Source organism: Tachysurus vachellii, chromosome 10 (genome assembly GCF_030014155.1).
Source record: "Tachysurus vachellii isolate PV-2020 chromosome 10, HZAU_Pvac_v1, whole genome shotgun sequence".
NCBI classification, from domain to species: domain Eukaryota; kingdom Metazoa; phylum Chordata; class Actinopteri; order Siluriformes; family Bagridae; genus Tachysurus; species Tachysurus vachellii.
The window spans coordinates 10,131,065-10,144,007 of NC_083469.1; the positions used below are offsets into that span (position 1 = coordinate 10,131,065).

A 12,943-nucleotide genomic window follows, 5' to 3' on the forward strand; every position below is an offset into this window, starting at 1 on the left:
AAAGTTCAGTCTTCCATGAGCCAGTATCCTGAAGCAAAATACATGTTTTCATTAGATTCTAAGGTAAATGTCTGGTTGAAATACTGTTTCTTGATACTTGATGTATGTTACAGAAGATATCAGACTGTAATGAGCTGGAGTCCTTATTGGTGTATATAATCTCACCACTTGTCATTCACTCAATTAAAACATAAAAGGCACCATAATAACAGAAAGATCTATGTAGAAAGATATTGTCCTATTCAGTCTATATGTTGTAACTCTCTGGCTAGCTGGTCTCCACACGTTATAACAAGAAGCGAGTGCCAGAGGTGCTTAAATCACTTCCACTGGTAAATGACTCATTCAAGCATGACCTGACCCGTCAGTTAAGCTGTTTACGTACAGTGAGTAGCCTGATGTGGAACATCATTATAAATCAGCGTCATTCATTTCAGCCTTGTACATGTTGCAATAAAATTTCCTTTACGCAGATTGAAGACTTGCCGTTTTCTTTTGTAAGGTCACTTACAAAGATCATGTCTGACTCACCAACATTAAATTGCAGTAAAGTACAGGTGCGTCACGGTTATCAGGACAAAGTTACTAACATGATTGCCATGAACAAGCCATAAGCTAACAAAGATACTGTAGTTTACTTTTTGATCACTTTGAGTGATATCTGGTCAGTGTTTTCTGGTCATCTGGTCAAGTGTATGGGAGATATCTCACCTTAAGATCGCTTAAAATGTGTTCAAATACTACATGGTTTCATCAAGTAAGTATGACGAGTAGAATCACTATTCTCAGTTTCTAAAAATGTGGCAACACATTTTGTACATTTATGGCTTTTTTTTTTTAAACATTTGCTCATCTAAACAAATTCTGAGAATGTATTAAGAAAAAAATATTTATATACACAAGTTACAAATACTAAGGTCTCTGATACTCTTTTTTTACTAAACATGGGCTTACATGACAGATTCTCTCATTCAACTGCACAGAACAAACTCCAAGTTACACAATGCTGAAAATGGACTCCCTTTTATTAAACATAGAAAACAACTGTGAATAATAAATAGAGAGATTTGTACAAACTATGACATAAGTAGGTCTAATTTTCTTTTGCACAGCAACAAAACACAAAGGTAGCTCTCTCTGAGGCGTGGCCAGCCATTCTGCAAAGGCACAAACGGTTCACTCTACCACGAGTGTACTTTCACACACACTTTTGCCACTTCCTCTTTCAAAAATTCCATTATGGACAAATAGGTGAGCTAACCTGAAGCCTGGAATATGGTACCCAAAGAGTCAAAAACATTTGTCCATTTGTAAAATTAAAAAAAAAAAAAATACTAACAACTTAAAGAAACAGGTGAAAACAAAAAAAAAAAAAAGCTGTACATATCACATGGCACGCGCAGGTTCAGTAATACACACTGAGCATGAAACTTTAGTAGTAATACGTCTTTACTCTGCTCGGCCATTATAAAGCAGCTAAATCCATGGCAAGTAAGATTAGCATTTACACAAAGGAACAGGTTTAATAAAATATTTTCTTATTTAATGACATCATTTAGAAAACTGATTTAATGCACAAAGCTTGGTATTGTCCAGGAAACTATTATAACATTTCTTTCAGAACTATTGTTTAGGCTGAATTAGGGGTGAACATGAGCAAATACGTTTGATTATGATGCCTTCCAGAAAGCTCATCGCAGCCGAGCAGTCCTTTAATACAAGTGATAACTAAAAACAGAGAAGCATGTATGCACTTATACAAATAGGTCTCGTATGACCTGGTAATATACATTAGCCATCTTCTATCTCAAGAAAAGGTATTCAATCTGTAGATTTGGTCCACTAGCATATGTACAAAGAGCTGGAGTCACAAAGAAAAGACTGCACTTGTAAAATTTGAGAAATTTCATACAGTATATTTGAGAATTCAGGGGACACAGAATGTCACAACTCATTTAGCTTCCCAGAAAACAGAGCAATATTGTGTAATACAGTCACATCCCATCAACAATTATTCATACAGTTTCCCCAATACCAATTCTGCATGGCTTGTTCTCGAACGCCATCTTCAGAGCAAGTACAAAAGAAGGAGGAAATTGAATGGAATCCCACTCGTCACGGCGAGGCAGCTCTCCTTCAACACGCGTGATAAAAACAACTTCAACAAGTGAAAGTAAGCATGACCAGGCCAAGCTGAAACACATGAACAGTTCCAAGCAAACAGTGATTGTAAATGTTTGCATGTCAAAAGTGCAATCCATGTTTTCTGTCCCTATGGCAACTATCTGTTACCACAGCAACAAACAACTGGAGGAGGTGAGCTCTCTCACTGCTGCACAGTGTGCGCTTCAGTTTGCTGGAACAGGAAATAAGGCACAATGGAAATGAGAAGCTGGGTTCATGTTTACTGTGGTTTCACAGCACTGGCAGAAAGCAGAACCCTTTTTTTAATATATTTATAAAAAAAAAAAAAAAAAACCCACAGTCCGTAACTCATAACTAGGGCTCATAAGAACAGTCTCAATCCACAGTGTGATAATCCATTAGAAGCAGGAAAAAAACCCACAGAACACACAAGTGAACCTTTCCTGAAGATCAACTAACCGTTTCTGGCACAAATCCGATGTATTGCGAATCCAACGTGGATATAAAACCAAAACAAAAAAATGGGTCACCAAGGATATGAAACTGGTGAGTTGAGAAGTGGCAGTCAAGCATAGAATAAAGAGAGACAGAGATAGTATGTTTAAGAGTCTTTATGCCAGAAACTCTTCCTGTTTCTGTGGTTTCTGGTAGCCTCCATTGGGATGTTTGTGCTCGTCTAGTGAATAACTTCCCTCATCCTTCTTCTTCATGCGGTACACCATGAGAGCAACAAGCATGATGGCAAAAGCCAAGCCCACCACACCTCCCGCAATGACACCTGTGAATACAACATGGAAATGATCAGTCTAATGGAAAAGATAATTCCATTCAAATGACCTCATCGTCTTAAAGTTAATTGTGTATTATGACACCGGATGGAAGTATGGAATAAATGTTGGATGAGCAAATGAACTGACTCATGCATTATAAATTAAGGTTACCATAAGCTGAACAAGGCAGCATGTTCCACTGGACCCAAATACCAAAACACCATATTGGAACAATATGGTATTGTTAATATAATGCATACCTGCTAGGACCTCTTTCCTTTCCAGTAAGCTATCGTTGTCTGAAGCGCTGCCTCGAGCAAAATCAGACCCAGACCGGTCCGAGTTTAATCCCGTCTTCTGGATTTCATTTTCGAAGTCAAAGTCATTATCATTCTGCCAAAAGAAAACATTGGTGTGAGATGGATTTTCTTGTGGAAAGATTTGTTTCCTAATTGTAAGGCTATATATAGTGTTAACATTAAACTATAAGTAACTGATGAAATTACTCTTGCCCTCTACACATGTTAAATAATACAAACATCAGTACAATTCAATAGTCCTCTTACCAATCTTGGTTTCCCCACATGTTCCCGGTCCTCTGGAATTATGTTAGTTTCAATAAAATCTTCACCAATGCCTTGAACAGTAGTGACTTCAACAGAATCACCCGAAGCTTCAGTATCAGCTAAATCACTAGGCGATGCTGTGATGCTCAGGAGGAGTGGTGTGGTCGCCATATCAGGTGGTTCAGTCATCACAGACACAGATTCAACAACTGTGGTTTCTTCTACCACTTGTTCGGTGACAGATGATTCTGTGGTGTCCTCCTCATCTTTGGCTGCAGTTGTGTATTTGTCCTCCTGCATAGGCACCAATGGTAGTTTCACAGCCGGAGGTACTGTGATCTCCGTCTGTGCCACAGTGGTCTCTGTCTGTGCCACAGTGGTCTCTGTCTGTGCCACAGTGGTCTCCGTCTGTGCCACAGTGGTCTCCGTCTGTGCCACAGTGGTCTCCGTCTGTGCCACAGTGGTCTCCGTCTGTGCCACAGTGGTGATTGTTGTGGTCTCACCTTTCTGATCTTCCACTGAGCCAAATGATTTGTCGATGAACAGAGATGGTTGAGTCTCCATGGTTTGGGTGGTGTACGGCAAAAGAGCTTCAGAGACGTGGTCCGATGTTTCAGTCTCAGTGACAACTTTGGCAAGCCGGGTAACTGAACGTTCTGGAAGATTAACAGGGGCATCTGTGATCCAGGGTGTCTTTGTAGTGTTAGGATCTGCTTGGGATGTCACTTTAGGTTCAGAGAACCAGATGTCTAAATATTAAAACAGAGAATTAAAGTTAGTATTACAACTAATGTACATTCACTGTATAAGAGAGATACTAGATTTATACAAGATATAAAAGACTACACTCACTAAGCTGTAATAATCTACACTTTAATTCATAAGGCTGACATAGGTTATGAGAGATGTTTAGGCGTATGATGTCACAGTCCAACCATGTAAGACCTACCAAAATCTCCTGATCCTGATCCTGACCCAGAGAACTCATCATCTCCTGATCCATCTTGATCTTCTGGTGCATGAACTCCAAACTGCGGAAAGAAATAAAGACAAAATGTTAAGCTTAGGTTAATCACAGTTTCACCATTACAGCCACAGTAGTTTGTCTTTTCTTTCCATCTTTGAAATCTTCTCTATACACACACACATACTATATGACCAAAAAGATACACATCTGACCAATCACAAACATATGTAGTTGCTGAACATCCCATTTCAGATATAATCAGCATTTTGTAAATTCCACTCCACAGGGAATGCTTTCCACTACATTTTGTAATGTGGTCTTTTTTTTATTCAGCCACAATAGCATTAGTGTGGTCAAAGAACTGACACTGGCAAGCAGTCAGCATTTAGTTCATCCCAAAGGTGTTCATTGACGTCAGGGATCTGCACAGGCCGCTTAAAATGTTGTAAGCTGTCCTGTTGTTTATGCACCATGCTTTGTGCACATGGGCATTGTCAAGCTAAAACAGGTTTGGGCCCCTTAGATCCAGTAAAAGGGCAATCTTAATGCTACAGCATACAAAGACATCAACATACATAGTGTCTCCAAATATGTGGCAAAATTTTGGGAAAGAACCACATACAAGTGTGATGGTCAGGTGTCCACATATATTTGGCCATATATCTTACAGGTATGACAGCATACAAGTGTCACTTGTAGTAATGTTATCAGATTTTACTTTCTGCTACACTTATAGTCAGTTGATTTCTGACAAAACAGGTTCATGCATAACTGATAGATTTTTTTTTTTTTTAAAACCAGCACATGCAAGTACATATTCTCAAAATATTCTGATATAAAGGGCTCCCAAAATGAAGACCTAAAGCCTCTGGGGTGGACTGCACAAGAACATTCTCTGGCTCTGTAGCTTTATATGATGCTCTGTGCCCTTTGACCCCTCAAACCCTATTGCTTAATATGAGCCATAGACACCATGGAGCCAGTTTAGCTAAAGCGGTCTGCCAGCAGTTGTTCGCTCAGTGTTAATACCACATTAAACCGTTCCACTCTGTGTAGGATATTGTGTCCCTACAGTTATGCCTACATTAAACGAAGCTGTTAAGTCTCTACTCACTCAATGGCTTGTGATTTGTTTGCATTTAAGGAAAGTGTGGAGGTAAGACAATAAAAACAGTTGATGGTTAACTAATGTGGATCTGCAGTCCGGATCTCAGGAAACAATCTCACTGACTGTTTTCCTGTACAGCAGCTTCAACTGATTTTAAAAAGCGAGGGAAAGTTCAGGCGATGTTCAGAAAACACCATCATAGATGAGAAATATTACAAAAAGCAGTTGAAATTCTAGTTATGTTTTTATGCACAGTAATTAAAAAAACTGAGCATAAAATAAAAAGGGCAGGTACAGATGGTGATTCAAATATGAGAAAAGAAAAACGCTTCACTGTCAAACAAGCAGCTTGTCTGAAACAAAAAGGACAACCTGCTGCCTGTGTCCCTGAAACCAAATACATGAATAGCCTTAATATAAAAAGTGTTCTTTGGCTAGATAAGGAATTTAAGCTGTCTGAATGTAGGGTTCTACGCTAAGGTAGCCTGGTGAAGGACAAGGTATAGACATGAAACTTTTATTTTTAACCCTTTTCCCCCTAGAGGAAGTTTACTAAGTAATACATGTCAGCTAATACAATAAAGAAAACCCACTCCTCGTGAACTTTTAATGAACACAGACACTAAATTAATGTATACTTCCCAACTAACCACTCAAACATTAGACTCATTATTTTATTGTGTACACAATACTATGCTGGCTATTTGTTGAAGCCATAGAGATTCCTATAAGTTACAATGACAGGAAAACTACATCCAAGCATAAGAATTTGCATGCAAAAGTAACCAGTTAAACAGACTAAAATTAGGTGTGATTTTCACTACTATTAAAAAAATAATAATAATAATAAAAATTAAAAGGCAGACCCCACATCTAAAAAAAAAAAAACTGCTCCAAACTCTAAGGCTCACTAAGAAGCTGCTTGAGTTCAATCATATTACATCTACTCAAGTGACCCGCACTTGAAAAGTAAGTCTTCGCTAAGTCACTGAGCCACAGGCCTCAGGCTATAACTTTACTCAAAGTTTCAGCCCAGTGGCCAATCACAATGGAGGCCAGTAGGGCAGCTTCACATTACAAAATTGCATACTTCAGGTGCTTTTGGCTGATCCACAAAAAAAACACCACCACACCACATAAAAATCTTTCATGAGGTAGTAAAGCTAGTCTATAATCTATCCTCCTACTACCATTTGGCACTGAAGTTCAAGTTTCGTCTAAATCTACTTTGGGCAGCTAACAAGCCCCAACAGCTGTACGGCTGTACAATTAACAGTCTTAACCATGGGGTGTTCTAGTAGTCCCCAGGCAATGCTTATCCTAGTACTCCACTAAAGACTTAACAGGTTTTGGTCGGTTGAGACCATTTGGTGCAGGCATTTTTATATCGAAGAGCAAAACTCTGAAAACAGAAAAGCATTTGTCTGCCTTAAACAAGCCATGCAGCCTTTTTAATTACAATGCCGTAAACATACTCCATTGTCATTTGAATGCAAATCGAATGGCCGGATTCAGTGTCTGACATTAAGCAACAGTTAGTTGTATATACTTGTTTAAAAGCAGTGACGTACATGATATTTACTCTGAGTAATTCTATGAGTGTGATTAACAGTACAAGGCTATCACGTAGATCGTGACAGGGCTGACCTGAATTACAGTAAATGATTATTCCAAGTTCCTTCTTTACTGTGGCAATGTGGAGTTGTCTGGAAGCTGATGCCATGTATAAATAGCCCAGGGCCAGTGTAGGTGTCTGCACTCTACACTCGCATACACGTGTGACATCCCACCAGCCCTGGGTTAAGTTCAGCACTATTCAGGGAAGAGTGCGGGGGCAGATACATTTCACACAATGTGCTGATTTCCTGAGATCACTAAAGTCAGCCAGACTATGTTCTGCCAAAAAGTCTGTTTTCCCTGAATTCAACCCATGACGCTATAATAACATACATAAGCATGCTCACAACATGTGTGGATAGGAACCACACACATGCTGGCATTCCAGAAGATAAGCAATTTTTCTAATTTCCTCCTTTAAAAAACGTAAAGTTAATGACTCACTCTGGGCAGACAGTGAAGAAAAAAAAATTTCATATCAATGTTCTAAAAGAAACTATTTAGGCATTTTTTTATACTGAAATCTTGAGGAAAATTGAACATTTTAATTAAAAGGTTAAGTTTTTTTTTTTTGCCACACATCAAGGAGTTCAGGGCCATGCGGTCATGCTCCAATAGACAGAATACTAACATGACTCCAGCAGCGTCTGGAAGATTTCAGCCAACACGTCCGACAGATGTGACGTTATCTTTCACCGCTTGGTACGCTCAGCATTGCTTTAATCCCCGCTCTATGGTCATGACAAGACCTATATAAACACAGGCCATTCTCAGGCCAGGCGTCAAAAGGAAGCCCTGACCAGTTTACTTTCGAATATCATGTTCCTCAACAAGCTGGCCCCTTTTACTGAATGCATGTGAATCCCAAAACTTTTTTACTCCATAGAAAACAGAGATAAAAGAAACATTTCACTAAACAGAATTCAAACAGCAGCACATACACAAAGTAACAAGGTCATTTGAAATCACTTCAGACTTCCATTTAATGAACATAATGTTGTGCTATTCTCAAATTTTCGAGATGATTAGGGTGTGTTATTCATATTTATTTTTATCAAAACCCTGCGAGTACAGACTTCAAGGGCTTCACTTGACCACCCTACACACACTAGCACTTGTGGAATGTGGGGATTGAAGTTATAGTGAAAAACGCTGACAAGAAGCTTTTAGCACCTATCCAATTTGGTGGCATTCTAAGCCAAACACAAAAAAAACTAATCAAAACAAAGAAATTAATTAGTAGTGACTGCAGCAAACAAACACTTATTAGAACGCTAAACTCACTGACGATCCATCAAATAACAAGCTGCCTGTGAGCTCGATGATTCATGAGAAATACCTCTTTAAAACAAATACTTTACTTAAGTGGACTTATTACACAAAGTGACACAGCATTCATATACACCATTGCTGGACATTTTGTCCCTGCAACATTCCATCTCTCAAGACCTGTCTGATCACACTGATGATCCAGGACAATGGTTAAGAAGAATAATAAAAAAAACATCAAACGCATGATGCACACCTGTAAATGTCACATAAGCTTAGGCTGCTTAGTGAACTGCAAAGAGTATGAAAACATCTTGCACAAGCTGGGTGTGACAAGCTCACTAAGTAATACGCATGGGGAAAAAAATGGCTTGCATTCAGTGGCTGTGCTCCGGTAACCGGTAAGGCTTGCACTTTCAGTCTTTTAACAAACAGGCTGAGACATATCGATGACTGGAATTCAGACCTGGGATTTTCCTCGAACACCACAAAAAGGTACATTATCCTTACTGGAAGAGCATGATGGACAAAATGTGTGTGGATTAGACAATAGCAGTAATATTTAAGACATGCAATTCAAGGCTGACGAGTGGGTTCCCCAACCAGAAAGAATATCCCCTACTTCTTACTCATGTACAACAAATATTTTATTCAGTATGCATATTTAAGGTCCTTTATGTTGGCATCAATGCAGTAATTACAGCATGAGCAACATGTTCCGAATCATACTGCGCTTTGTACTACACACATCGGCACAATTTTTTTAATTAACTAATCTGCCTGGAAGACAGATAATCCTGCTAGTAGGTTATTCTTGTAGTCAAACATAATAATGGAAAATAAAAATAGGAACACAAAAGTCTTCTATGAAATGGTGTCAAAGGATGTACTGACTTAACGATGACCACAAATATGCTATAGGCTCATATAATAATTTCCCTTATTAATAGACTTGGCTATCTACTAACTGTCCAATAGCACATTACTACCATACACCAAGTACCATTTTCTACCCTATTCACTTAGGTTCCTTGGTAACCAAGACATAGCGTTTATTTGTCCAATAATAAATGCAGGATATGTCCAGACATGTGATTTGTGATGAGCTTTGGAAGAATGTTATTGCAAAAAAAACTAAAAGGACAATCTTCTGTTGTATGTGCAATTCTCAGGACAGCAGATTATCAAAGAGTTCCAAAGCTTAAAGTCTACAATCACACACCATAGCTTTTAAGAAAGAGGCTCCACGTTATGTCTTTGTAATTCAGAACTCTTTTTATACATATGATTTAGCCTTTTGTTAGCTGCTTAACAATCTGGATTTTTACTTTCCCTGTACTGATGAGTCATTCAGTGTTTAAAGCTGCATAAGTTCACTTCCGAAGTAGGATTAGCCAAATCGTTCACCAGGACTATCCAAAAGGTGAAAACAATTATGACTCAAAAAGGCTGCCAGCCAATCAATGAAGGGGGTGATAACAGGCAGACAGAGTAGTTCAGAAGTGTGAAGAACAAAAAAAAAAAAAAAAGTGATTGTGATCCACTCACATTTCATCAGAGTGCTTGGGAGTCTGTTTCATTGTTATGTTAATTAATCACCAAGAGATTACACCGTTCCACCTTTTTTTGGGGGGGAATGGGATCACACCACGTCTGAAAAGGCTTTATACAAATACAGAGCATCGCATCACTGTAGTTAAAGGGTGTGATTTGGTGCTTTACAAACAGCAACAAAAGATTTTCCTTCAATTAAAGACATGCATTAGCAGACATGCATTAAAGTCTCCTGTGTGTGTGTGTGTGTGAGGTAAGAGCTCGCAGACATAGACCCGGTGAGTCAGGCAACATGACAAGACCATGTGAACTATTCTGTAGTCATAGCAATTACTTTGTTATGACAGCAACCACAGAAAAACCAAAAAGCACATACCCAGGTAAGAAAAGTGTTATTTGGGTTGTGTCTGACAAACAGGAGGTTTAAGAAGACACCATCAAATATGTAATAATCTGTAAATTTAAGGATATGTACAAAATGAACACGTCCAAACAAAGTATTCTCCACAATAGTTTCAGTCTGCTGACTTTAGACCAATCAGTATTTAGGAAGTTCAAAGTGATCATGAGACAGATATATATATATAAAAAAAATCATAGCAGCAAAAAAAATCCAAACATGCTGAAAGGGAATGACAGACAAGAGGAACTAATGGCCTGGATAATAGAGTGCCTGGGTGTGTTCAGTTTGTCTTTATGTTTCTCAGTGTTTGCTTCAGATAAGACCAGGTGGCCTGCTCGTTGTTAAAAACTTCACATAGCTACTGTATGTCACAAAAAAGCTGCTAACCCAAGACCTCAGGAAATGGCCATGTAAAACTAAAGTCAGTTCCTGTTTTTCCAACCATGACAAGCCACCAATCAAGTACCGGTCACCCATATGCGGCTATTGTACAGAGTATACAATGGCATGCATGCAACGCACACAGTCTGATGCATCTTAGAGAATATTTTTTATCATATTTTTAGTGTATTTCTTGCACCCTATCTGACTTTTCTATTCTTTTAACACACAATTTAACCCCAAGACAAATGTATACGCTTGGTACAACATCATAAAACGTAGAAATCTGCGCACTTCTTGAACTCAGCACAGTAACTGCAGTAGGGATCCAACTAAAATGGACTGTAACTCTATAAATAGCCATACACTCTTACCATAAAGTGCCTAGCATAATTACATTCCCCGACAACCATGGCGGGACAATCTGGGTAGGCAATTTGTTTAGTATCTCAACATAGCTGACATTGTGAAAAGGCATTTACATCTACAAGCATGAGTGAGGGGGTGGGGGGTAATTAAGGCTTGGCTGTAAGAAACAACCATCAATAAAAGCCCCCAAGCCATTCAAACTTTCCACATACAGCATTCCAGATTGAGAAGTCATGTGCAAATGCTTGCAAGGTGAAGGCAATGCAGTTTACCACATAAGGAACAGACATCAGTGCTGCAATCAGACTGATTTATTGTCTTTAACTGAATCCCAGATTGGCCCCCATGATGATCTGAGATAACAGAAGACTCCAAAAAACACGCCTATGAGGATCTGATATCCGAGTCCTTACGCATATGAAGACACAAGTGATAGAAGAAGGTCAAGAACACAATCGTGACATCCACAGCACGAAGTGATGGCATGTAACAGATATAAAGAGGGTGAAACAATACGGAAGTGCAAGGATTCGAATCATGATCCTGCTCTTGGCCTGTGAGAGCTGATGTGCGCGTGCGATTCTGATACACTTACCTGCTATACACGTACATTATACATATCGTCTCCCTTTAACACACAAACACTAATTTTGGACGTTTTGTAACACGGAAAATAATAAATTAAAAAAACCGATACAAGTTTACGTCTGTTCTTAATTCACACAAATCACTTAAATGAAAAAAAAAATAAAATAAACTCCATAACAATAAAAAAATTCCCAGGGACACAACAACGCTGCGCTCGAGCGCATAATCATGCTTTCTGTGCCACGTGTGAAAATCGCGTCTCAAAGCAAACGAAAGAAGTTTTTTTTAAAAAAAACACTAAAACGAATGAATCATTCCGACACGTGAATAAGTGATAAGACTCCCAACTCACCGACTGAGCAACAGGTATCCACAAGCAGAGGCACACAACAAGCTGAAACCTCATCTTCACACACCGTGTTTTCACGTCGATTCACGGAGATCTTGAGCTTCTTATTAGAAGACGTCGAACTATTAAAAAGTAACAAACACACACGGAGACGTTAATAAGCGCATAGTCAGTGACGAGAGAAAACTCCGCCCACTTCCACTGTTGGCCAAAGGTGAGCGCGGTTTAAGCTCCGCCCACAGACATATATGGTAGTTACATCCTCCAACACAGTCCACTGTACACTGTATCACGTTTCAAATCAAATCAAATCAAATTTTATTTGTCACATACACAAACATACAGAATACGACATGCAGTGAAATGCTTTTAGCATCTGTCCGGTATTTAATAATAAAAGGAATGCAATTAGGGGTAAAAAATAAATAAATAAATAAATGAATAAATAAATAAATAAATAAAACCAAAAGGAGATAGATAAATAAAATGTATAAACTATATAAAAACTATATAAAATATGAAAATATATGTGAACAAATAATGTATATACATATACATAAATATACATAAATGTGTATGGATTTTAATGATTGTCCTTCAAGTGTTTATGTGCAGTATGGTGTGTATAGAGTGTATAAAGTGGCACTGTGCTGTGCAAGTCCAGAGTTAAAGTGTCAGTGCAAAAAAGGTGCAGAAAAACAGTGAAGATGAAGGAAGAGGTCCAGTACTAGATCCTGGGTGTTTTCTGGTTTAAACTCCGAAGGACAGGTTTAGATCAATGCCATTTGGCCCATGCATGTATCCAGAACCCCATTGTGATCGCTGTTAAATGCATCGAACCTCCCAACCTTTCGATT

General features: G+C 38.6%; 1 protein-coding gene across 1 annotated transcript; it reads right to left on the minus strand.

The window, feature by feature from the left end:
• Positions 1-1,007: 1,007 nt before the first annotated feature.
• LOC132852232 (syndecan-1-like) lies at positions 1,008-12,259 on the minus strand. Its single transcript, XM_060879312.1, has 5 exons — positions 12,090-12,259; positions 4,431-4,512; positions 3,482-4,230; positions 3,176-3,308; positions 1,008-2,923 (listed from the first exon to the last, which is right to left on the minus strand). The coding sequence occupies exons 1-5, from the start codon at positions 12,141-12,143 to the stop codon at positions 2,757-2,759; spliced, it is 1,185 nt and encodes a 394-aa protein (XP_060735295.1). The 5' UTR covers positions 12,144-12,259; the 3' UTR covers positions 1,008-2,756.
• Positions 12,260-12,943: the final 684 nt, after the last annotated feature.